Genomic DNA, 25,332 nt, shown 5'->3' with positions numbered 1-25,332 from the left:
GCCGAGATGAACATTTTCATTGGGATTTTCCAAATTCTCTGCAAAAAAATTCATGGTTTTTTTCCACTTCATAAAAACTGAAAGAACACCCATGATGATGGTGGTGGTGAAGATGATAATAATGGTGATGGTGGTGGTAGTGATGAAGAAGACGATGATGATTATAATGGTGGTGGTGGTGATGACGGTGGTGACAGTGGTGGTAGTGATGATGATGATGATAGTGGTGGTGATGATGAAGATAGCAGTGGTGATGGTGATGATGATAATGACGGTGATTATTATTATTAATCTTGGCTTGTTTTGCCTTCTGCGATTAAAGCCTTCCATATTTTGACTCCTGAAAACCAGAAATAACCCATTGCTGAGTTTCTGATTTTTCTACCACAGCTGATATTCTTTTCTGTTGGCTGCTCCCATATAAATAGGTTTTGGTTGATTGTTTTCATCAAAATGTTCCCTGTGAAAATCAGAAGCCTCTAGGATTATTTTTCTTTCCATTTTTGACCAGCTTTTGGGTTGATCAGTTTCCTAAAAGCCCAGAAAAGTAGGAAATGCCCTTGGTTTCATTCAGTTCTCTTTACTTATATTAAAATGTAGGGTTTCAAAAACAACTGCCCCCTTTTTTCCACGTGATTGCTTTCTTTGTGAAATGTGGAACCTTCTTTCCTGTAAACCCCAGTCTTGTGCTCTCTGGAGCTAGACTCTGTTATCTGCAGATTTACCACAGACCAAGAAGAAAAAGCAAGGTAGCTGTGGCTTTATTTCCTTGCTTGTCATCCCAATATCAGGGGCATTCACTGCCTCCCCACCCCCCAGCAAACCTTAACCTAGCCCTGCCAGCTCTTTGCCCATGCAAACTCAGATAACCACCATAGGAACTGATTATTCTGTGCTCCCCCTCCGGCTCTATTGCTCGCTGCCAAGAAGATGAGAGCCCTACCACCTGCCCTACTCTGACTGCTACTTCTCCAGGCTAAAGGTAAGTAGCACTTCATTACAAGGTAAAATAGGAAGAAACTAGGGCCAGTTGTCTGCTGGAGCTAGGCCCCAGTTGCAGGATAGGAATGGCCGTGCTGTGTTGTGAAGGGAAGCAGTTCTAGGGTGGCGCAGGGATGCTATCATCATGTGGACCAGGTGACAGCTGAGATGCATGCACTTCTGCAAGAACAGAGTCAAGCAAGGTAGGGAGGGAGACCCTAGAGAAGGAAGTCCTAGAGCACTGTGACATCATCATTCCCATCACTGCCATTATCAATGTTAAATCGCTTGAGAATTCATCTCAGTCACTCCGGCATTTCCCTCGAAGTCCTGAGTTCCCACACTGGAAGCCTCTCCCTTGCTGTGGCAGTGTCTCAACCTCCAGAAAGGAGGAGGATGGTAACAAGGATGATGATAGCTGTTACTGCAGCCTTGAAGGTCCAGGCCCATCCATATTCCCAGTGTCTTGCTGGCTCAATGCAGAGATTTCAGGGCTGTGTGATGACTGTCTGGAGCCGGAAAGCGCTTGCCTGGAAACCCTGTCCTGATAACTCCATGGCAGCAGGGTTTGCTGAATTTTTTTTTAATAAAATATATTTCTATATATAGAGAGTTCTATATACACATCCTCTATCATAAACTTTCCATTGCACATCTTAAACTGCATTAAGAAACCCGTGTTGCTGTTACAATAAATGCACCCACTCCCCTGCACCCCTGCACACCCTCCCTTCACCCATACGTAGTCCCTTAGTGCTGGGTCTCTTAAAACTTCCCGACCAAGAGAGTAGCAATAAGGCCCATGGAAAAGGCATTGCAGGGAAGGTCCCTCAGGGTGCTCTCATGCCATGGGTGCCAAGAGCAATGTTCCCCTTCACCTCACAGTGCAGCTGTAGGCTCTGGGAGTCTCTCTCTGTCCTCCAGCTCCCTCCCCGCACCTCCCCTCCAGTCTCTGTGCTGGTATTTCCTGTTAAAGTGGTGACAGAACCGGTATGAGGTGTTCTCCTCTGCAGCTTTACACATTTCTCAGCACTGCTGTGAGTGCTCTGCACCCTGTATGGCCACTGCCCAACTGCAGAGAAGTAGGAACGTGAGGCAGGAAGCACGTGGCCACTGTGCTGGAAGTGTCTGCGGTGTGGAGGATGCCTCTCGGTCATGTTTCTGCAAGCTCCCACTGTACCAGGGTAAGAGCAGAGCCCTCCGCGCCCCCCCGAACGCGCAGTACAGTCACACCCATCCTGGCTTGCAACCACATCCTTCCAGCTCACTCAGATCTGCTTCAATACTTGATGCCTTCACTGTTCCTGGCAAGGGTGTTTGCATGGGTCAGTCTCCCCAGGAGCAATTCTGCATTCCAGTAACATCCTCCTGGTTGAATGCACCTGCGGGCACTTGGGGCCTGCAGGATGGAGCCCTCCATGGGGAAATCAGCCTGGTTCTTCCTTACTCAAGTCTCTGACTCCTTCCAGTCTCACTCCCCGCTGCCTGCTCGCACTTCAGATGCCTGCTATGATGGAGGAAGCTCTCTGTCCCTTCGTGCTGTGCCTCCTCCTGCATTTCCAAGGTCAGGGTAAGTGTCAAGGGGCTGCATTTACCCCTGGTCCAGCTAGGAAAGGTTCTGGAATCACTGAAAATGAGGGTGTGAAGGGACCTTATCAAGTCCAATGCCCTGCTCAAAGCAGAACCAGCCCCAGCTACATCATCCCAGCCAAGGTTTTGTCTAGCCTCCAAGGATGGAGATTGCTATTTCCAAACCTCCAGGGATGGAGATTGCACCACCCCTCCGGGTGACCCTGGAGTGAGTGCAGGCTGCTGGTTTCTGCAAGGCAGGGACTGTCTCTGGTATTGCCATGCTGCTGTTCATTCTGGCGCTGCCCCAGCACGGGAGTTCCTGGGAGCTGCAGCCACATGGGCACTTACAGGAGTATTAGCACTGTCCCTTGTGCCAGGAGTGAGGGGATAACACCAAGCACTGCACAGAAACACAAGGCATGCAGCCTGCAAACAGCCTAGCAGGCTTGGAAGCATCTGTTTGTCCTCTGAAGGTTTCTGTGCTGAATGTCTCCCGGAACTGGGTAGAAAAGTTTTGTGTCTTTACATGTGCTCACAATGGAAAATTGTGATGGGTGGATGGAGGGTGGGGGTCCTTGCCTTTTAGAAAGAAGCTTTTGCAGCTTTGGAAATCTCTGTGTAGGAAGAGTTTGCAGGTGGGGGCTGCTGCTTTGGTCTGGGGTGCATGGGGTGGGCAGGGGGAATTGGGCAGAACTTAGTGTTTCAGAAGGTTAAAACCCCTCAAACACACCACTGAACAGCAACGCGGGGACTGGGCTGCATGACTGTTACTTAAAGGGGGTTGTGCTTGTTGGAGCAGCTTGGTGGAGTTGCTCATCAAGGGCTGTCTCGGCCCCGATGGCGGGGTTGTATGAATCCAGGTCTGTGGGAAGCCCAGTTCCACGTGTTCTCCAGGCTGGCAGCCCAGCCCTGCCCCTGGCTCTGAGTTCCCTTGGAGCCAGACCGGGAAGTGCAACTACTTTACCCCATGTTCCTCCCCTGGGTTTAGGAATGTATTAACCCCTTGCTCTCTCCTGCTCCCTGTCTTTTCTCAAGTACTGAACTGTAGAGAAATTGAAGTGGCTGCAGCTACAGGGGAAATCAACCGTCTGGGTGGGATGAAATCACCTGGAAAGTGATACTCAGCTCTGAAGGGTATTATTGAATTGTGACAATGTCTAAGAGGGACAGTCGTGTGCACCTCAACACACCTTCTCCGCTAGGCAAGAGAATCATCTTTCATCCTGAGAATCTCTCACTGGAGATTGAGCTGGTTAAGGAGTCAGACAGTGGTATCTATTTTATGGATGTGACATCTGCATTCGGCAGTCTCGATACCACCTGCTTCCATGTGTCTGTGTTTGGTGAGTATCTGGCCCTGCTTCCCCCCAATCTCACCTATTTGGGGGCACCCACTGCCCTCAGCCCCTCTCACTAGGACTTCTCCTTCCAGACTGAGTTTGGCAGCCCAACCTCACAGCACTCTCTGCTCAGCCAGAGCTTGGATGGTAAAATGTTACCCTGTCCTGCCAGGTGCAGGTTGCCGAGTCACCTGCAGCTAGTCCCGAGGTGCATCCTGGAGCCCAGCCAGAGAGGACCAGCAGCTCCTGGGGCATCAATCCCAGCTGCAGCGGGAGATCACTGTGGGCAGCAACAACACCTTCTATCACTGCAACACCAGCAATGCAGCCAGCTGCGGCACGGCCACCATCCATGTCAAACCGCTGTGCAAGTTCCCAGCCACAGGTAAATGTCCCTTAGTAGGAACCTGACCAGGGGTTGTCCCTGTCTGGTCTGAGGGCCCCTTTGAGTCACCCCAAAGCAGAAACGAGCTTCCTGTTGGAAGCAAGTTCTTGTCTCCAGAAACCCAGAGAACAATATTCACTGGAGACTTGCACCTGCCTGCTCCCAAGCTTTGCATGCTCATGGGCCAGACACTTAGGGCTGGGCCTCAGAAGGTATTTAGATACTTAACTTATATGGATATAAAGGGCATTAGGCACCTAAATACTGTCAAGTGATGGCCCATAGTTATTCCATGCCTCCATTTCTCCACTTGTACAGGCAAGGTAATTCTGATGTTGATAGCTCTGGACAACAGGTTGACCCACTGTAGGAATTCATTGGATGGACCTGTAGACCAGGCATGGCTCCCCAGGCTGGCAAGCAGCCATGATGACCCTCAGTCCAGAGCCACACTCTCCCCACACAGCCCAGTGCCCTTCACTCCCAACCTGCAACTCTCCCTCTGCTGAGCTTGGTGTTCCTCACTCCAAAACCATAGCCCCCCATCCCCCCACTGTCCCATAGGACCCCTTACTCCTGACCCACAGCATGCACCCCCAGCCTGGGATGCACTGGGCTGACCTTAAACCCAGCCACACAGGAATACACGGGGATGACCTGTAGCCCGAGTCCTGGCAGCAGCCACATGAAAACAACCGGATACATCCCGAGAGGGCCCAGCTGTGTCGTGACTGCTTGGTCTTGTGACGGCCGGCTCAGCTGCCACTTGCGCACCACTTCCCCGTAGCTCTGTGGAAACTGGGGCCTGAGCTCACTACCGTTTCCCCATTGTGGTACTTACAGTAAAGGGAGTTTCCTCTGCTTTGAGTGGTGTTGCGAGACTCTTGGTGTCAGGCACTGGGACTGCCGCACTCTAGAGCCCCAACCCCAACAGGCACGTCCCGCTCTGGCTTGCATTCTTCACAGCCCAGGGGTCCCCCCTCCCTGGTACTGCCCGCTTCTGCCCAGGTGCAGCCAGGGAGGGACCCCAGCCCTGCCACAGGCTGATTGCTCCGCCAGCTCTGACCCACTGTCATGCTCTTTTCCAGCCTCATCGCTGTCCTACTGCCAGGCCAAGGGGCTCGTCCTGCTGCTGGTGTTAGGGGTGCTGATCACCAGGGCCGTGGCAGTGCACACCATGGCTGGCAAGCAGCCAAAATGGGACTAAGCAGGGCACAGGCCACAGGCCACACTGGTCCTGCTCCCCTCTGGGAGGGAGGGCCTGAACAAGGCATTGGCCTGCAGCTTCCATGAGGTTCCTGTCCCAGGCCAAATGCAACCAAAGAAGCAGCCAGTGGGTCTGCAGGGGCCCAAGTCCCAGCACCGGAGGCCAGTCCTTGATGCTGTGCTCTGGTACAGTGGACACATGGGCATCCTGGAGCAGAGGGTCCCCCCATGGCTGCTTCATCCCCTACCCAGCAGAGCCAGCAGACCCCAGCACCCAGCCTGCAGGGTAGGGACCGGCTGGGCTCAGGTACCCACAGACACACCAGGCTGCTGCCTGGGGGTGGCCCCTGCTTGAGCACAGCTCAGTGAAGCCTCAGGACCCAGGAGTACAGCCACTTGATGGATCCAAGAATGGCCCCAAAACTGCAGGAGTTGCCCCTTTCCACCATCTGCACTGACTGGTGCTGCTGGGTGTGGGGGGATCCCAGTGGCCCAGGACCTAGGAGTTGCCCCAGCGAGGACAAATCTCCAATCCCTGGTGCTTGGGGTGTGGTGCCTTGTTCTTGATACCAGTGTCTGAGCCTGGCAGAGACAGCTTGCCCCATATCAGCACAGAGGTGTCCAAAGCTGAAAGAGAAGGTGACGCAGTGAACTGGGCTCCTTGCACTGCTCTGGGACTGGTGTCTGGTGCGGGGAGCTTATGTCCTTCCATCTCCCTCTCCCTGACCCATGGGAGAGCTGGGCCCTGCTGGGGTTCACCCTACAGAGCTGCCAACATTGCTTCTCTCTGGGGCAGGGATCCCTGCGGGACAGCTGCCACAAGAAGATACAGAAGGCGGTCAGAGCCAGAGGTATGCCATCGACCATGGAGCTGCTCCCTGATGACAATTGCCAAGCCATCTGGGCATGGAAACACAGAGAGGGGCAAGGGACTCGACCCAACTGCCCCAGCCATATCTGCCAAAGTGCAACAGAGACCATTGATCACCTCCTATGGCTCTGCCCGTATGCCAAGGGGGTGTGGAAAAAGGTAAACCAGCTCTGTGAAAAGGTGACAGGAGTCAGGCTGATGACAAGGGAGGTGGTGTTGTACGGACACCTGACTAAACACCAAGGGACCCCGACAACCTGCTTCAACCAGTTCATGTCCTGCATCAGGAGTGCCCTGTGGAAATGCAGGAACCTCCTGGTGTATAGACACAAAACCCTCGAGGAAACAGACTGTGATAACATGTTCCTGTGTGAACTCCAATCCTACTACCAGAAATTGGTGGGAGAGGACGGAGAATATACAGCCAACTCCACCTGGCAAAGGGACACTTGGCACAGGCTCTTCAAGGACTCCCAAGAGAGGGAGTGGACAGGGAGAAGGAAAAGGACAGCAAGATAACTGGACCAGGAGACAGCGACAATAACAGCAGCAGTGTTAGCAGCACCAGAAGCAACAGTGACTATGACAGGGAGTGAACTGTGAATGTGAACCCTGGAATGGGGACTAGGACTAAGAGACTGCAATTGAAATAGGGAAAGGATTGCAGTGGTGAGCGGGAGCGCGGGTGCACAGGTGTGTTCATTGTAACAGGCACACAGGATTTAATGTGGTTTAAGGTGTGTGAAAAAGGTTTTGCTAAATGATATGTATATGTATGTGTGTGTGTGTGTGTGTGTGTGTGTTTAAAATATATATATATGTGTGATCTCTGAATAAACCTTTACTCTGTGCATCTGAACCCTGCCAAGCTCAAACCTCCTCCCCACCCTGCAGTGTCCCATCCACTTGCACCCCACCCCGGCACCCAGGGGGGCTCAGCCCTCCGTGCTATCTGTGCCCAGCTCCCTTCATGCCAGGCTCTGTGCAGCCCCCACCCCGGGTCCCCTTTCACGCAGCCCGGACCAGGGCACTGGGGTGTTATCTGCTGTTCCCGTGCTCGGGGCTGTCTGCCCGGCAGATCTGGAGAGGAAACCATCGCCTCCGTGCTGAGAGCTGTCCAGGCCCCGTGGCCCTTCGCCTCCCTCCGCAGGGCTGTGCGGAGTGACCCGCAGCGGGGACTTGCCCGGGAAGGGTCCAGCGCCGGCTGCAGGGGGTGCGCGGGGGTCACCCCGTCCCCCTGCCCCGTATCGGCACATGGCTCCTCCCTGCACCGCCCTGCGCTGGGTGCGCGGTGCGGGGAGCTCGTGTCCTCCCAGCCCCATGGCCCTGGCCCCGGCGAGCTGGGCCCGCTGGTTCCCCCGGCGGATCCGCTGCCGCCTTGTGCTCCCCTGTCTCCTTGCCTCATCTTATACTTGGATTGCAAGAGCTCTGGGGCAGGGATCTAGCAGACCAGGGTCCACAATGCTTGGCATCACAATAATATAAGTTAATAACCAATCCTATGTCGCATCACATGTAGCACAGTAAGCAGTTCTTTTCGTATGGAAGGAGTTCAGAGAGGATGCTCTGTTGCGAGCAGAAGGAATAAAATGTTGCCAGTGGTCTCTGGGGCAGGTTTCACTGGGTCTGGGTTGAGGAAATGCATTCGTTTGTGATGGGGGTTGACCCCAGTCATCCTAAATGCTACTTTGTTCCTTTTCAAGGTGTACGGTGGTCCGGAGCAGGTGCAGACGCCGCCCCGACAGAGCTGGTCGGCACCGCGGGGGAGACGGTCACGTTTCCTCTCGAGATCCCGGCAGGGGAGACATTAGATAATGCTGGCTGGACGATTGGCACAGAGAGTCTAGCAACGGCGATACCAGGAGACCCCGCGAGTGTCCTTGTCACAGACAGGCGCTATAGGGGCCGCGTGCGTGTCCCCAACGCCGGCCTCGCACTGCACATCACCGACCTGAGGCCGGAGGACGCCGGGTCCTACACAGCTAGAGTCAACACGGATAAAATCATATTTACCAGCCACTTCACGCTGCATGGCTATGGTGAGTCCTAGGTTGTTGTTGTTTTTTTTTTTTACCTGTGTAGCGAAGATTATTCAATCATGTAGGAGTTATACGTCTCTGCCCACTGAGGCTATCTCTCCGCTACATCAAGTTGTGACAGCCTACTTAATGGAAAGGTCTGGGAAGGACACAGAGATGTTCACCCTCCATGGAAGGGGCAGGATGAGCACTTGTGCTTGTGCCCGGTCCGGGGGAGCAGTCTCTGCTTTCCCCACACATCAGCCAAGCGGGGGGCAGTGGACAGATCTGGGCTCTGAGCGTTACAGCTGCAGCCGGGGTAAAGACATGTTGTGCAGCGCCCTTGTCACCTCCTGAGCTCACGAGTGTGGATATTTCTGAGCAAGGACCCTAGATAGAAATATCAGTCACCAGGGCATCTCACACCGGACACATCCCTGCGGGGGTCTTCCAGCCCCAGGAGCCTCCTACAGGGACCATCCAGCATCACCTGAGGGGGGCTGATAGGCCTTTTTCTTGTCTGCTCTGTCACCTGGTGATCTGAGGTGCTCTGCTCTCCCAGTACTGTCTCAGGGAGATGCTTGCATGAAGGCAGGGTGCTATTTTTTCTCCTTCACATCCATCCATATCCTCCCATTTTGATTCCTTTCCTCTCCCTGGAGAGTGGGTGCCTCAGCCCACGATTCACTGCAGTGCCCGCAACTGTAGAAATGGACCCTGTAACATCGCCCTGAGCTGCACCATCCCCAGTGGAGACAACAACATGATCTACAGCTGCAGCACCCCAGAGCGCCCCAGTATAACCGCTTAAGGATCCATCATGAAAATCTCTCGCCCACATCTTCTGATAAACGTCACCCGCACAGGGCAAAACTCCACCAGCAACAGCTCTACAACGGCCTCTCAAGGCCCTTTGTGCAGATAACATGCCCTGTGGGGAAGCTCTGCACAGCCCACACGTGGAGAGAACAGGTATCGGGGTGACAGGTTTGTCCCTACGATGCACCTGACTCTAGATGCTGCCCCTTCCCCTCTCCAGATCCCTGCCCTGTAGATTCCACCCCCCTCCCCAAGTCCATTTCCTGTGACCCTGCTACCCATGGGGCCACATGCACCATCTCTGTGCAGGGAGGGCCGAGCCCCCAAGCTCCCTGCAGGGCTCCTCCTCCCCGTGGAAGGACCCCAGGGGCTGTCCCCATCCCCACTGCCCCTCAAGGCAAACACCGCGGAGCAGCACCAGCCACTTCCCCCTGGCTCTTACCCGCTGCCTTGCTCTATTTCCAGCCTCATCACTGTCCTACTGCCAGACCAAGGGACTAGTCCTGCTGCTGGTGATGGGGGCGCTGATCACTGGGACCGTGGTGGTGCATGTCATGCCTGCAAGAGGCTGAAACAGGACTGAGCGGAGTCCAGCTCACACCGGCTCTGCTCACTCTGGGAGGGAAGGACTGGGCGAGGCTGCAGCATGGAGGAGAAACAGCTGGTGGGTCTGCAGGGGTCTAAGTCCCAGTGCCGAAGGCCAGTCCCTGATGCAGCGCCCTGGCACTGCAGGCCATGGGCACCCTGGAGCAGAGGGTCCCCCCCTACAGGTGTATCCTCCCCAGCCTAGCGTGGCCAGCAGACCCCAGCCCACAGTCTGCAGGGCAGGGACCAGCTGGGCAGAGGGGCCCGCAGACACAGGAAGTACAAAACCCCCTTGTTCCAAGGGGAACTTCAGCTTCTAAATAAACCTTCCCTCCTCTGCACCATCTGTGTCTCTGAGCCCTGCCAGGGGCAATCTTCCCTCACAAGAGCCCCATCAGGCTATACCACGGTCCTGAGGGCATGCTCCACCATCAGAATTGCCCATGCCAAGGACCTCCACTGCCAGGCCATTGCCCAAGGACTCTGCCATTGACCTGTTGCAGCAAGTGCAGCCCAGTCCTGGCAGAGGGGAGTTCCCAGCCCACTTTGCTGTCTGCCCCAGCACTTCTGCCCCTGCTTGGATGCCAGCCCTGGGATGCCTATCCTGGACCCTGCTCCTTCTCCGCCATTCAAGCCTCCATACTGCCCTGCTGCTGGAGCTCACCCTGCTGCTCCTGCAGACACCATCCTGGCACCCAGGGGGAGGCTTTACATGGGCATGGACCAAGGAACAGGGACCCTGCAGGGTGCTGCTCCCCATCCCTGGGCACTTGTGTCACCAGGGACACTGCTGTCCCTAAGCTGGGGCCAGCTCCAAGTAAGGAGCACTGATGCCATAGGCGATGTGTAGGGAGGGTACGTGGGGGCATGTGCACCCCCTGAGATTGACCACTGCTGACTCTGCCACTCCCCCCTGCCCCTTCTAACCACCAACACTGTTGCGGCCACCTGCGGGTGTTCCCCACTTGGCCCACTCTCGCTGCCGTTGTCACCGCGGCCACCTGTGGGTGGTCCCCACTTGACGCCACCACACTTGTTCCCAGGAGGAGGAAGGCTCCAGCCTCATGCTCCTCCTGCTTCTGCCTGGCACTTGGATGATGACCCTGGGAGCCAAGGGTCCTGCAGCAGTCATGTCTCCTGGAGACCAAGAGTGCATCAGCGCTGTGTGAGGCCTGTCTCTACCTGAGCTTCCCCTCACTTACCACACCTCCACTCCATCTCTCTGCTGTTATCTCCTGCTAAAGAGGTGAGAAAATTGGTATGAAGTTTTCTCCCCTTCAGCTTCACACATCTCTGGGTGCTGCTGTGAGCACTCTGCACCCTGTATGGCCAGTCCCCAACTGCAAAAGAGAAGGAAAGTGAGGCAGGAAGCACGCATCCGCTGCGCTGGCAGTGTCTACGGTGCAGGAGATGCTTCTCAGCCATGTCTCTGCAAGCTCCCACCGTACCAGGGCAAGGGCAGGGCCCCCCACCCCGAGAAGCAGCTGATTTCAGACCCATCCTGCCTTGCTACCACATCCCTTGGGTTCACTCAGATATGCTTCAGTACTGGATGCCTTCACTGTTCCTGGCAAGGCCATCTGCATGGGTCAGTCACGGGGGCAATTCTTCATTCTAGTAATGTCCTCCCTGTTGGATACACCTGGGGAAGTCAGCCTGGTTCCTTCTAACGCATGTCTCCATCTGACTCCTTCCAGCTTCACTCCCTGCTGCCTGCTCGCCCTTCAGATGCCTGCTGTGATGGAGGAAGCTCTCTGTCCCATTCTGCTGTGTCTCCTCCTGAGTTTCCAAAATCAGGGTAAGTGCCAAGGGCCTGCATTTACCCCTGGTGCAGTAGACATTATAGAATTACAGAAAATGAGGGTGGGAAGGGACCTCAGGAGGTCGCATCTAATCCAACCCCCTGCTCCAAGCAGAACCAGCCCCAGCCCCAGCCCCAACCTGAGCCAAGGCTTTGTTTAGCCAGGCCTTAAAAACCTCCAAGGATGGGGATTGCTCCACCTCCCTGGGTAACCCATGGGTGAACGCAGGCTGCTGGTTTCTGCAAGGCAGAGACGGTCTCTGGCCTTGTCCTGGTGCCTTTCATTCCAGCACTGCCCCAGGACAGGATCTCCTGGGAGCTGCAGCCACGTGGACACTATACACTGGTATTAGCACTGTCCCTTGTGTCAGGTGTGAGAGGACAATACCAAGTGCTGCACAGGCACACAAGGCAGGCAGCCTGCAAACAGCCTAGCAGGCCTGGAAGCATCTGCTTCTGCTAAAGGTTTCTGTTCTGAATGTCTCCTGGACCTCAGTTCAAGTGGATTGGGTCTTTAAATGCATTTGAAATGGGAAATTGTGGGGCTGGCTGGGGTCTTTTCATTTTGAAAAAAGAAAGCTTTCACAGCTTTGGAAATCTCTGCGCAGGAGGAGTTTGCAGGTTGGGGGCTGCTGCTTGGGCCTATGGGTGTGCATGGGGGCTGGGGTGGGAAGGGGGTGGGGGATAGTGCTTAGTGCCTTTTGGGTGCACACGTTGCTGAGGTTTTTTGACCCCAGCAGTTTTTTTGTGTTTAGAGCAGGGGGCTGGACCCGATGATCCCAGGAGGTCCCTTCCAGCCCTAAACTTCGGTGAATCTCAGAAGGTTAAAACCCAGATACATGCCACTGAGCTGGGTGACTATGGGTCCTGGGCTGGGTGACTTATTTAAATCAGGATGTGAAGAAATGGCTCTCTTTGTCTGCCTTCCTGCACTGAGTATGCCTAGCCCCCTCTGCCCCGAAATCTGGGTGCTGTTTCCACCTGGTCACTTGGACAGCCATGGGACCTGGGCTGGAGAAATTCCTGTGGGAGTGGGAGAGCTTGCTCTTCTGTTGTCCTGTGTAACCCTAAACCCTCTCCTGAGGGTGCTGATGTTTTTCAAACTGACCAGCTGGCATTAGCCGTGGTCAGAGCATACTGGGTTATGGATGGAACTTAATGATGAGGTAATAAAAGCTTTAAAAGAGAGTGACTCCATTTTGAGAGAGAGACATCTGGTCCCTGAATCAAGCTATGGGCCTCCAGACTCCTCTGGATGTAGATGTGAGTAACTTATCTGAAATCTAGCTAGGAATTTAGAGTTAAGTGTTTATTTGCATATCAAAAGGCAACAAGCCTATACTGTTTTGTTCAAGGTTGGTTTTCTTTCTGTATTCTGCTGTTTTGTATTCTTTCCTCACCCTATCCCTCTTTGATCAATAAATCTATCTGTTTCAGCATGCCACTCTTTGTGTGCTTAAGAGGGAAGGGACCAGCCTTGTTAGCTCACTTTACTAGGCTGGCTAAGGTGGGCTCGGCTTCTTACTTTCTTCCTGTACTGCAGGCTGCTTGTGAATTCTTTAGGCTAATAGAAGCACCCCAAAATCCCACGGTGGGTTAAGCTCCCTCAAGGTCTACAGGGTCTGTGTACCCTGGGTGGTACAGAGTCCTACCAAAGACCCAAGTCCGGGTGGTGGCAGTGGTTACCCCAGGCTTGCGAGTGGGCTCCAGGAAGGAAGTTGGCTGGATCTAGACACCCCAGGGGAGACGCTCAACACATCGTTTTTGGCCGGGCGCAATGAAGTGGGTGGCTCACTAAAGGAGCCCTCTACTACTGGCCCTCCACACAGGCTGTGATCAGTGGAGCTACCTGCTAGTTGGCCATCAAGGACTGTCTCAGCAGCAATCGCCAACTGGGGGAGGGGGGTCCCCCAGCAACCAATTGCAGACGAAGGGACTGGGAGTGGAGGGAGGAAAAAAAATTGTGTGGTGGGGTTCAGCACGTACACATGCATGCAAACTCCCCCCCTGCCACGCCGTGCAAAAGTCTGTGGAGGAAGGGGAGAGGGGAAGGGAAAGGGCCATGGGGGGGCGGGGTGGAGGGAGCGAAGCTGGGGCTGGCACCAGGCAGGGTTCAGGCTCAGAGACAGGGTCTGCTGCTTCCCCATAGTGTGCGCAGTGGCGGGAGATGCCAGTCTCCAATTGCCCTGCGACCCAGCCTGGCCGGGGATACATTCTCCATGAATGGGGCCCCGGCCAAGCTGCATCATGGGACAATCCCCACAGTGCAGCAGGGAGCGGGACAGGGGTGAGGGGGAATGATTTGACCCTGCCCCTACCCTGCTTCCTACTGCACTGTGGGGGTCTTGATCTCTCCCCCACCCTCCAAGCCCAGAAACTAAAGGAAGAAAAGAAACCTTAACTATCTGCCACCTGTGCTGGGCTGGCTGCAAGGCCAACGCACCCATCCCCGGTACAGCATCAGCCTGTGGCTGGGTTGCCCTGGCATTTGGGGGGGCTGAGCCTCATTAGCCCCCTGCCTTCTCCCAGTGGCCGATCATAACTGGCGGCAAAAGTGCCGCCGGCTCTTCTCTCGCAGGGGAAACGGCCAATCTCAGCGGGTGCATATGCACCTGTGTGCACTCACTACGTGTCGCCAAAGCTCACCGCACTGTCTGCTCATCTGGAGCATGGATGGTGCAACGTTACCCTGTCCTGCCAGGTGCAGGATGCCAACAGAGTCACCTTTACCTGGTCCCAAGGTGCATCTACCAGGCCAGACAGAGAGGACCGGAAGCTCTCGGGGCATCAATCCCAGCTGCAACTGGAGATCACTGCGGGCAGCAACGACACCTTCTATCACTGCAACGCCAGCAATGCAGCCAGCTGGGACACGGCCACCATTCATATCAAACTGCTGTGCAACTTCCCAGCCGCAGGTAATTGTCCCTTAGCAGAACCTGACTAAGGGCTGTCCCTGTCTGACCTGAGGGCCCCTTTGAGTCACCCCAAAGCAGAAATGAGTTTGCTGTTGGAAGCAAGTTCTTGTCTCTGGAAACCCAGAGAACAATATTCACTGGAGACTTGCGCCTCCCTGCTCCCAAGCTTTGCATGCTCATGGGCCAGACACTCAGGCCTTGGGAGGTATTTAGACACTTTGCTCTTGTTGAAATAAAGGGCATCAGGCACCTAAATACTGTCAAGTGATGGCCCATAGTTATTCCATGCCTCAGTTTCTCCTCTTGTACAAGCAAGGTGATGCAGATATTGATAGTGCTGGACAACAGATTAATCCAGCGTAGGATTTAATTGGATGGACCTGTAGACCCGGAATGGCCCTCAAGGCTACAGGCCAACCTGCTATAGGGATGCGCTGAGTTAACCTATAACCCAGCGACTACTGTTTCCAAATCGCTGCAGGTAGAGTAAAGGGCATTTCCTCTGCTCCAAGTTCTGCTGTGAGAGAACTGGTGTCAGGCACTGGGACTGCCCCACTCTGGAGCTTCAACCCCAGCAGGCTCCATCCCACTCTAGCCGCCTTTCACAGCCCAGGACTCCCCCCAACCCCCACCCGCCTTGGTACTGCCCACTTCTGCCCACCTGCAGCCAGGGAGAGACCCCAGCCCTGCCACAGGCTGATTGCTCCCCCCTGCCGTGACCCACTGCCTTACTCTGTTCCAGCCTCATCACTGTCCTACTGCTAGGCCAAGGGGCTCATCCTGCTGCTGGTGCTGGGAATACTGATCGCCAGGACTATGGTGGTGCACATCATGGCTGGCAAGCATCCAAAACAGGACTGAGCAGGGCCCAGCCAACCAGCCCTGCTCCCCTCTGGGAGGGAGGGACCAGGGGAGGCATTTGCCTGAAGCTTCCAAGGGGTCCCTGTCCTGTCTGCAGCATGGAGGAGAAGCAGCCAATGGGTCTGTGGGGCTCCAAGTCCCAGCATCTAAGGCCAGTCCCTTATGCAGCCCTCCAGCACTATGGGTACACATCCACCCTAAAGTAGAGCCCCCCCCCATAGCTACCTCCTCCCCTGCTCAGCAGGGCCAGTAGACCCTGGCACCCAAGCTGCAGGGTAGGGACTGGCTGAGCACAGGGGCCCACAGACATGGGCAGTACAAACTGCTGCTGCCCAAGGGCAGCCCCTGCTTGGTCACTCATCCAATGCAGCACAGCCCTTCCTGGCACAGTGCAGCAAAGCCTCAGGACCAAGCAGTGCAGCTGCTTGATGGATCCAAGAATGGCCCAAAAACTGCAGGAGTCTGCCCCTTTCCACCCTCTGCACTGACTGATGGTGCTTGGGTGGGGAGGTCCCAGCCCAGAACCTAGGACATAGCTTCAAGCCTTGGAGCTCAGGAACCTAGTACCCTGTTCTTGATGCCAGTATCTGATCCCACCTGGGCAGGGACAGGCTTCAGGTGTGGGTGCATAGGGGTCACAGCCCATCCCCCTAGCCCCATATAAGCACAGAGGGGTCAAAGGCTGGAGAAAGAGGTGGAACAGTGAGCTGGGCCCCTTCTTGCACTTCCCTGTGACTGGTTCCTAGCATAGGGAGCTTTTGTCTTTCCAGCTGCATCTCCCTGACCCAGGAGAGCTGGGCCTAGCTGGGGTTCACACTACAGCACTCCTGGCATAGATCCTCTCCAGGGCAAGGAGCCCTGAGGGGCAGCTGAGTCCAGAGAAATAGAAAGGGGCAACTGGGGAGACTGAGCTGCCCAAGGGCAATCTGCCAAGGCACCACAAAGACTATCGACCGCCTCCTATGGCGCTGTTCATACACCAAGGAAATGTGGAAGAAGGTAAATACACTGTACATAGCAGTGACAGGGGTTGGACCACTATCAAGAGAGGCAGCACTGTACGGGCACCTGACTAAACACCAGGGCAGCCTGTCAGCCTGCTTCCATCACTTCATGTCCTGCATCAGGAGTACCCTGTGGAAGTCCAAGCACCTCCTAATGTACAGACACACAAACCTCGAGGTGGTAGCCTGTGTTAAAATGACTTTGAGTAGACTCCAGCCCTACTACCAGGAATTGGTAGCAGAGGGTAGTGAAGATGCAGCCAAATCCATCTGGCAGAGGGACACCCAGCACAGGAGCTTTCAAGACCCCTCAGGAGGAAAATGGACAGAGGCAGCGAAGCAGAGGTTGAGACTGTGGCAGAATGCCATCTTAGTTTCTGCCCAAAGTCTGCTATCAGGCTTATGACCTGTCTGACAATTTGGTTACCATGGTCACTGCAGAGGGCCGACACCCCTGCCCCATCTCTTCAGGTAACCCTGAGTTGTAACCTGAGCTCGGTTCATTCCTGAGGGAGGGGGGAAACCTGCTCCCTCTGCCTACTGACTGGCCTCACACACCTGGGTGGGGGGTGCATAAGCTCCCTATTGTTCTTATAGATTCATATGCTCTTCTTCTGGGTGGGATTTTTTAAATATGCCTAAATGTCCGGGACTTTCCTTTACTCCACTAGTGGGAGCAGGGGGAGGGTGATTGGAGGCAGCAGGGGGAACACATGTCCCTGCCTGCAGCTGCAGAGGTGCGTAGAGACCCATGCAGTGCTCCCTGCTCCCTCCGATCACCTCCCCCTGCTTCCATGTCACTGCACTTCTCTGCCCATTCCCCCTTTCTGCAGCCATGAAGGAACCAGGAGGAAGTGCCAGTGGGCTGCATTGGGAGGGGGTTTCTATGCTGCAGGAGGCGCCACTGAGTCAGAGTTTTGGCATGCCCCAGCAGGATTGGGGCCGGAGGGTGCTGGAAGGGAGACCCAGTGTCCAGTCACCCTGCCCTGGGCCTCTTCTCACACTTCCTCTGCTGCTGGATGATGGAGCCACAGCCCAGCCCCACTCAAGCCACCTGTCCCCTGCTTTATGCAGGGTTCCTTGAACTCGTGGGTGCTCAGGGTCTGCAGGATTGAACCCTCAAGAGGGAACTCAGCCTGGTTCCTCCTTCTTCATCATTTCTTAATCTGACTTCTTCACCCTGGCCACATAACCTTGCTCTCCACCGCCTGGTCTGCACTCGCCTGCCCTGCTCAGCTCAGCTGGGATGAAGGGGGCTCTCGGACCCCTGCTGCTCTCCCTCCTTCTGCTCCTCCAAGCTGGAGGTGAGTGACAAGGGGCTGCTCTTCCACAGGTGCAGCCTGGGGCAAACTCAGGCATGGGAGAGGGGGGGGGTCTTTGGAGCAGAGACTGTCTTTGGGAGCTGTGTTTGTGCCGTGCTTTGCAGAGGGGAGCCCTGGGCTAGGATGAGGGTTATCATAAAGTAGTAGGAGCTTCCATGGGGAGTCATCTTTTCTACTTGTTCTGTAGAAAATGCAAGACACGGATGGCCTCTAAGTGCCCTTTGAACATGAGAGAAGTGTGCAGCAGCCTGTATTTCCCTAATGAGCTGAGGAGTCTGCAAATCCTTCTCTCCCCCTTGCCCTTCTGAACCCGCAGGTTGTCAAGAAGTAAAAGTGGTGGCTGCTGTTGGGGAGACGGTTCAGCTGCAGCCCAAGACATGGCCGTCGACCTGGGTGGCAATCAACTGGATACTGAAACTACCAGAGCACTACTGGATCCTCAGACACGATGAGAAGGGCACCTCGGCCAATCCGTTTCTGCCCTTTGCTGACAGAGTCTCTTTCCACCCTGGGAATCTCTCGCTGCAGATTAACTCGGTCACAGAGAAAGAAAGGGGCCTCTACTCCATGAACCTGACGCTGAGGAATGGCTCTGAAGTCACCAGTTACTTTCGTCTGTTTGTGCTTCGTGAGTTTGGGGGTGCCGCTTTCCCCCCGTGCTCACCCCCGGGGCACCCAGCCCCTCTCACTGGGACTTCTCCTTCCAGACCGTGTCCAGCAGCCCAAGATCGAGGCATCTACTTCCCAGAAGAGTGGACAGTGCTACCTTACCCTGCTCTGCTTGGTGCCCAAAGCTGACCGGGTCACCTACAGCTGGTCTCAAGGCGTATCTTCACACCCAACAAAAAAGCCGATCTGCAGCTGGAAATCCCTAAAAGTGGCAGCAACACCTTCTATCACTGCAACGTCAGCAATGCCATCAGCTGGGGCATGGCCACCATCGATGTCAAACCGCTGTGCAACTACACAAGTAAGTGCTCCCTTTGCACCAGACATATGAGGGGGACAGGGATGTTTTGCATCTTCCTGGGTCCTATGGAGCTGGTTCATGAGTCTGGCCTGAATGAAACCAGAGGAAGGGGCCTAGCATCCATGAGGATGCTCTTTTGCCCCAGCCTCCATCCCGGTCTGGTTCATCTGAGAGCCTGGCAGACTGGTGGGGCTGGATCTCTGGCCTTGGGGAACCTACTGGGAAGCCGCAGAGCTGGGAGCACCATTTCCCCAGCACTGGGGCAGTCCCCCTGGGTGGGCTGCCCCAGAACCAGGGATGCTGACTGGTCTGCCTGGAAGTAGGGAGACTCATTGCAGGTCTACACCCTCTCCCAGCCGCCCAAGGGCAACGCTCAAGCACGTCCTGCCTCCCCCTCCCCCTGCACACACCAAGCCCAGATAGATGCAGCAAAGCCGTGCGCCAGAGCAGTGGTGTGGGGGCGCCCTCGGCACGGCCTTGCCACCTCCTTCCCGGGCTGGTCCATGCGGGGGGAGCAGGAGCAGGTTGTGCTGGAGCACGGTGCCATGGGGCATGCTGGGAAAGGGCATAGATGTGGCCCAAAATCCCTGCAGGTGCCTGGTTCCTGGTGGGTCGGGAAAGTCTGGAGCCTGGGACTGTGGGAGCACAGGGTCCTCTGCTGCGTCTGCAGGGAAAAACTGCCCCCAAAACTATGTTGTGGGGGAGTTCCCAGCCCCAGGCGATCTGCCTGCCAGGTCTCTCCGGAGCTGGTTCCCAGGGAAATGAACAGGAGACCAGCTCTGCCCCAGCCCTGCCTGCCTCGCCCTCCCCGTGCTCTGCACTCCTGTTACTTGGGCCCCTTTTGTGGAAGTGCCGTATGCTGGGGCATCTCCTTGGCTAAGCCAGGGACCCCCAGGGCTGTGTTGGACTGGACCTGGGTGAAAAGTTTCCATCAGATTTTTGTTTTGACTGAAAGCCGAGATTAAACTTTTCACTAGAATTTTCCAAATTCTTTGCAAAAATCCCATGGTTTTTTTCCACTTCTTAAAAACTGAAAGCACGTCGACGATGATGGTGGTGGTGGTGATTAAGGTGGTGGTGGTGGTGATGATAATGATGATGGTTGTAGTGGTAGTGATGATGGTGGTAGTGGTACTGATGATGGTGATGGTGGTGGTGGTGATGACGGCGATTATTATTATTATTATTATTCTTGGTTTGTTTTGCCTTTTGAGATGAAATCTTTCCAGCTTTTGACTCCTGAAAACCAGAAATAACCACTGGTGAGTTTCTGACTTTTCTACCACAGGTGTTATTATTATTCTTGGTTTGTTTTGCCTTTTGAGATGAAATCTTTCCAGCTTTTGACTCCTGAAAACCAGAAATAACCCATTGGTGAGTTTCTGACTTTTCTGCCACAGGTGATATTCTTTTCTGTTGGCTGCTCCCATATAAATAGGTTTTGGTTGATTGTTTTCATCAACATGTTCCTTGTGAAAATCAGAAACCTCTAGGATTTTTTTTTCTCCATTTTTGACCAGCTTTTGGGCGTTCCTTGTGAAAATCAGAAACCTCTAGGATTATTTTTTTCTCCATTTTTGACCAGCTTTTGGGTTGATCAGAGCTTCTAAAATGCCAAGAACAGTAGGAAATGGCCTTGGTTTCATTCAGCTCTTTACTTATATTAAAATTTAGAACTTCAAAAACCACTGCCTGCTTCTTTCCATGTGTTTGCTTTCTCTGTGAAATGTGGAACCTTCTTTCCTGTAAACCCCAGTCTCGTGGCAGGTGGAGCTCTCTGGAGCTAGGCTCTGTTATCTGCAGATTACCACAGACCAAGAAGAAAAAGCAAGGTAGCTGTGGCTTTATTTCCTTGCTTGTGTTCCTGCTATCAGCCCCTCACCAATCCTTTGCTTAGCCCTGCCAGCTCTTTGCCGATCCAAACTCGGATAACCACCATAGGGACTGATTATTCTGTGCTCACCCTCCGGTTATATTGCTCACTGCCAAGAAGATGGGAGCCCGACCACCTGCCCTACTCTGATTCCTGCTTTTCCAGGCTGGAGGTAAGTAGCACTTCATTACAAGGTAAAATATCAGGAAACTGAGGCCAGTTGTCTGCTAGGAGCTAGGCCCCGGTTGCAGGATAGGAATGGCTGTGCTGTGTTGTGAAGAGAAGCAGCTCTGGGGTGGCGTGGGGATGCTGTCATCATGTGGACCAGGTGACAGCTGAGATGCATGCACTTCTGCAAGAACAGAGTCAAGCAAGGTAGGGAGGGAGACCCTAGAGAAGGAAGTCACTTCCATTATCATATTAAATCGTTTCAGAATTCATCTCAGTCACTCGGGCATTTCCCTCGAAGTCCTGGGTTCCCACACTGAACGTCTCTCCCATGCTGTGGCAGCATCTGAACCTCCAGAGAGGAGGAGGATAGTAAGAGGGGGTTGACAGCTGTTACTGCAGCCTTGTCGGTCTAGGCCCATCCATGGTCCCCGGTGTCCTGCTGGCTCAATGCAGATTTCAGGGCTGCGTGATGTCTGTCTGGACCCAGAAAGAGCTTGCCCAGACCCCCGTTTCTGATAGCTCCATAGCAGTGGTGGGGTGCTGGGTCTCTTAAAACTTCCTGACCAAGAGAGTGCCAATAAGGCCCATGGAAGAGGCATTGCAAGGCAGGTCCCTCAGGGTTGCTCGCATGCCATGGGTGCCAAGGGCAATGTTCCCCTTTACATCATGGTGCAGCTGCAGGCACAGGGTGTGCATCTCCATCCTCTATGTCCCCACCCCACCACCTCCTCTCCTGTCTCTGTGCCATTATTTCCTGCTAAAGTGGTGACATAACCGGTGTGAGGTTTTCTCCTCTGCAGCTTTACACATCTCTCAGTGCTGCTGTGAGCGCTTTGCACCCTGTATGACCACTCCCCAACCACAGAGGAGAAGGAGCGTGAGGCACAAAGCATGCAGCCACTGCTTCTCATCATACAGCAAGCTCCCATCCTACCGGGGCAGGAGTAGAGGCTCCCCTCCCCATGCCCCAAGAAGGCGCTGTATGTCAGACCCATCCTGACTTGCAACTACATCACTTGGGTTCACTCAGCTCTGCTTCAGTACTTGATGCCTTCACTGTTCATTGCAAGGGCATCTGTATGGGTCAGTCTCACTAGGAACAATTCTGCTTTCTAGTAATGACCTCCCTGTTGGATGCACCCGTGGGCACTCAGAGCCTGCAGGATGGAGCCCTTCATGGGGAAATCAGCCTGGTTCCTCCTTACTCATATCTTTGTTTGACTTCTTCCAGCCTCACTCCCAGCTGCTTGCTCGCCCTTCAGACACCTGCCACAATGGAGGAAGTCCTCTGTCCCTTTCTGCTGTGCCTCCTCCTGCATTTCCAAGCTCAGGTTAAGTGAGAAGGGGCTGCATTTACCCCGGGTGCAGCCTGGAGAGGATATAGAACCACAGAAAATGAGGGTTGGTAGGGTCCTTAGGAGCTCATTGAGTCCAACCCCCTGCTCAAAGCAGGACCAGCCACAGCTATATCATCCCAGCCAAGGCTTTGTGTAGCTGGGCCTTAAAAACCTCCAAGGATGGAGATGGCTCCACTTCTCTAGGTAACCCATTCTAAGTTTCCCTAGGGTGAACACAGGCTGCTGGTTTCTGCAAGGCAGGAACAGTCCCTGGTCTTGTCGTGGGGCCATTTGTTCCAGCGCTGCCCCAGGACGGGAGCTCCTGTGCGCTGCAGCCACATGGGCACTTACACCGGTATTAGCACTCTCCCTTGTACTCATAGGTGAGAAAATAACACCGAGCACTGCACAGAAACACAAGGTAGGAAGCCTACAAATAGCCTAGTGGACTCAGATGCATTTGCTTCTTGTTTCCTGATGGTTTCTGTTCTGAATTTCTCCTGGACCTTGGTTGAAGAGGATTCTGGTCTTTACATGCATTTCAAACTGGAAATTGTGGGGGGTGGAGGGGTGGTCTTTTTATTTTTGAAAGAAGCTTTTGCAGCTTTGGAAATAGCTGTGTGGGAGGGGTTTGCAGGTGGGTGGGGGCTGCTGCTTCGGTCCGGGCGGTGCATGGGGGCTAGCACAGAGGTTAGTGCCTCAGAAGGTTAAAAACCCCTCATACATGCCACTGAGCAGCAACACAGGGCCTGAGCTGGGTGATTTCATTTAAATTGGGTTGTGCTCCTTGGAGCTACCTGCTATTTGCTCATCACAGGCTGTCTCAGCCCCGACAGGGGTTTGCACTTATCCAGGTCTGGAGGAAGCCTGGATCCACGTGTTTTCAAGGCTGTCAGCCCTGCCCTGCCCCTGGCTCTGAGTTCCCTTGAAGCCAGACAGGGAAGTACAACTACTTTACCCTACCTTTCCCACATGGGCTTAGGAGCGTGTTAACCCCCTGCTCTCTCCTGCTCCCAGTCTTTTCTGAAGCACTAGCTTGTAAAGAAAAGGAAGTGGCTGCAGTTACAGAGGAAAACATGCTGTTAGTACCAGAGAATCAACTGTCTGGTTGGGAAGAAATCACCTGGAGAGTGAGACTCAGCTCTAGAAAGCTGTATTCGATTGTGACATTTTCTAGTAGTGACAGTGTCGTGGACCTCAACACAGCCTCCCCGTTAGGCAGGAGAATCGCCTTCCACCCCGGGAATCTCTCGCTCCAGATTAAGCTGGTTAAGAAGTCGGACAGCGGTGTCCTATCCATGGATGCAATATCTGCATCTGGCAGACTCAATACCACCTGCTTCCATGTGTCTGTGTTTGGTGAGTACCTGGGCCCTGCTTCCCCCCAATCTCACCCCCTCGGGAGCACCTACCACCGTCAGTCCCTCACCAGAACTTCTTGCAGACCAAGCCCGGCAACCCAACCTCGCAGCACTTTCTACTCACTCAGAGCTTGGAAAGTGCAATGTGACCCTGTCCTGCCACGTCCCAGCTGCCGACAGAGTCACCTACAGCTGGTCCCGAGGTGCATCTTCCAGCCCAGACACTGAGGACCAGCAGCTCCCGGGACATCAATCCCAGCTGCAGCTGTAGACCACTGCAGGCAGCAACGACACCTTCTATCACTGCAAAGCCAGCAATGCAGCCAGCTGGGGCACGGCCCCCATCCATGGCAAACCACTGTGCAACTTCCCAGCCACAGGTAAATGTCCCTTAGCAGGAACCTGACTAAAGATTGTCCCCATCTGGCCTGAGGGCCCCTTTGAGTCACCACAGAAGCAGAAACACGCTTGCCGTTAGAAGCAAGTTCTTGCCTCGGGAAACCCAGAGCACAATATTTGCTGGAGACTTGCACCTCCCTGCTCCCAAGCTTTGCGTGCTCATGGGCCAGACACTTAGGGCTGGGCTTGGAAGATATTTAGACACATTGCTCTTGTAGATATAAAAGGCATTAGGCACCTAAATACTGACAATTGATGGCCCATAGTTATTCCATGCCTGAGTTTCTCCACTTGTACAAGCGAGGTAATACTGATGTTGATAGTGCTGGACAACAGGTTGACTCACCGTAGGAATTCACTGAGTGGACCTTTAGACCAGGCATGGCTCCCCGGCCTACAGGTCAACTTACCATAGGGATGCATTGAGCTGACCTATAACCCAGCCAGACAGGAATGCATGGGGTTGCCCTGTAGCCCAGGTCCTGGCAGTAGCACCATGAAAACAGCTGGATACATAATGAGGTGGCACAGCTGTGCCATCACTGCTTGGCCCTGCAGTGACCAGCTGAGCTGCTGCTTGAGCACGACTTCCCCGTAGCTCCGTGGAAACCGAGGCCTGAGCTCACTTCCATTTCCCATCACCGCAGTTACAGTAAAGGGCGTTTCCTCTGCTCTGAGTGGTGGTACGAGAGACCTGGCATCGGGCACTGGGACTGCCCTACCTGGGGCCCCGGTCCCAGCAGGCATGTCCCGCTCTGGCCTGTGATCTCCACAACCCAGGGCTCCCCCCTCCCCAATGCTGCCTGCTCCTGCCCATCAGTAGCCAAAGAGGGACCGCAGCCCTGCCACAGGCTGATTGCTCCCCCGGCTCTGACCTGCTTCCTTGCTCCGTTCCAGCCTCGTTGCTGTCCTACTGCCAGGCCGAGGGGCTCGTCCTGTTGCTGGTGCTGGGGGTGCTGATTGCTGGGAATATGGCAGTGCACATTGTAGCTGAAAAGCAGCCGAAACAGGACTGAGCAAGGCCCAGCCAGTAGGCTCTGCTCCCCTCTGGGAGGGAGGGATTGAGGGAGGCATTTGCTTGCAGCTTCCAAGGGGCTCCTGTCCCAGGTGCAGCACAGAGAAGCAGCTGTTGGGTCTGTGAGGGTCCTAGTCCCAGTGCCAGAGGCCAGTCCTTCATGCAGCCCTGCAGCACTGTGGGCACATGGGCACGCTGGAGCAAAGGGTCCCCACATAGCTGTCTCCTCACCCTTGCCCTGCAGGGCAGGGACTGGCTGGGCACAGGGGCCAGCAGACCCCAGCACTACAAACTGCTGCTGCCCAGGGGCAGCCCCTGCTTGTCCCCTCATCCAGTGCAGCACAGCCCTTCCTGGCACCACACAGTGAAGCCTCAGGACTCAGGTGTGCAGCTGCTTGATGGATCCAAGAATGTCCCAAAAACTGCAGGAGTCTGCCCCTTTCCACCCCCTGCACTGACTGGTGCTGCTGGCAGTGGGGAGGTCCCAGGACCTAGGACCTGCCCCAGCCAGGACACAGCTTCC

General features: G+C 54.7%; 2 protein-coding genes and 1 pseudogene across 2 annotated transcripts; all 3 read left to right on the top strand.

Annotated features, from left to right (window-relative positions):
- The first annotated feature begins 94 nt into the window (after positions 1–94).
- On the top strand, positions 95–7,202 carry LOC102383082 (annotated as a pseudogene).
- A 407-nt stretch (positions 7,203–7,609) lies between these two features.
- LOC102386298 (SLAM family member 9-like) lies at positions 7,610–10,093 on the top strand. Its single transcript, XM_025192303.1, has 3 exons — positions 7,610–7,646; positions 8,059–8,394; positions 9,658–10,093. Exons 1-3 carry the CDS (start codon positions 7,610–7,612, stop codon positions 9,762–9,764), a joined length of 480 nt encoding a protein of 159 aa, XP_025048088.1. The 3' UTR covers positions 9,765–10,093.
- Positions 10,094–17,540: 7,447 nt separating this feature from the next.
- LOC106722955 (natural killer cell receptor 2B4-like) lies at positions 17,541–24,810 on the top strand. The gene is given in 6 exon segments (XM_025192302.1): positions 17,541–17,665; positions 18,000–18,311; positions 18,391–18,525; positions 18,528–18,735; positions 23,212–23,393; positions 24,692–24,810. Coding segments are annotated over 6 exon segments (1,014 nt in total). The 5' UTR covers positions 17,541–17,607.
- Positions 24,811–25,332: the final 522 nt, after the last annotated feature.

The sequence above is a fragment of the Alligator sinensis genome, unplaced genomic scaffold (assembly GCF_000455745.1).
Source record: "Alligator sinensis unplaced genomic scaffold, ASM45574v1 scaffold771_1, whole genome shotgun sequence".
NCBI classification, from domain to species: Eukaryota; Metazoa; Chordata; order Crocodylia; family Alligatoridae; genus Alligator; species Alligator sinensis.
This window is presented reverse-complemented; position numbering and strand designations above follow the sequence as displayed.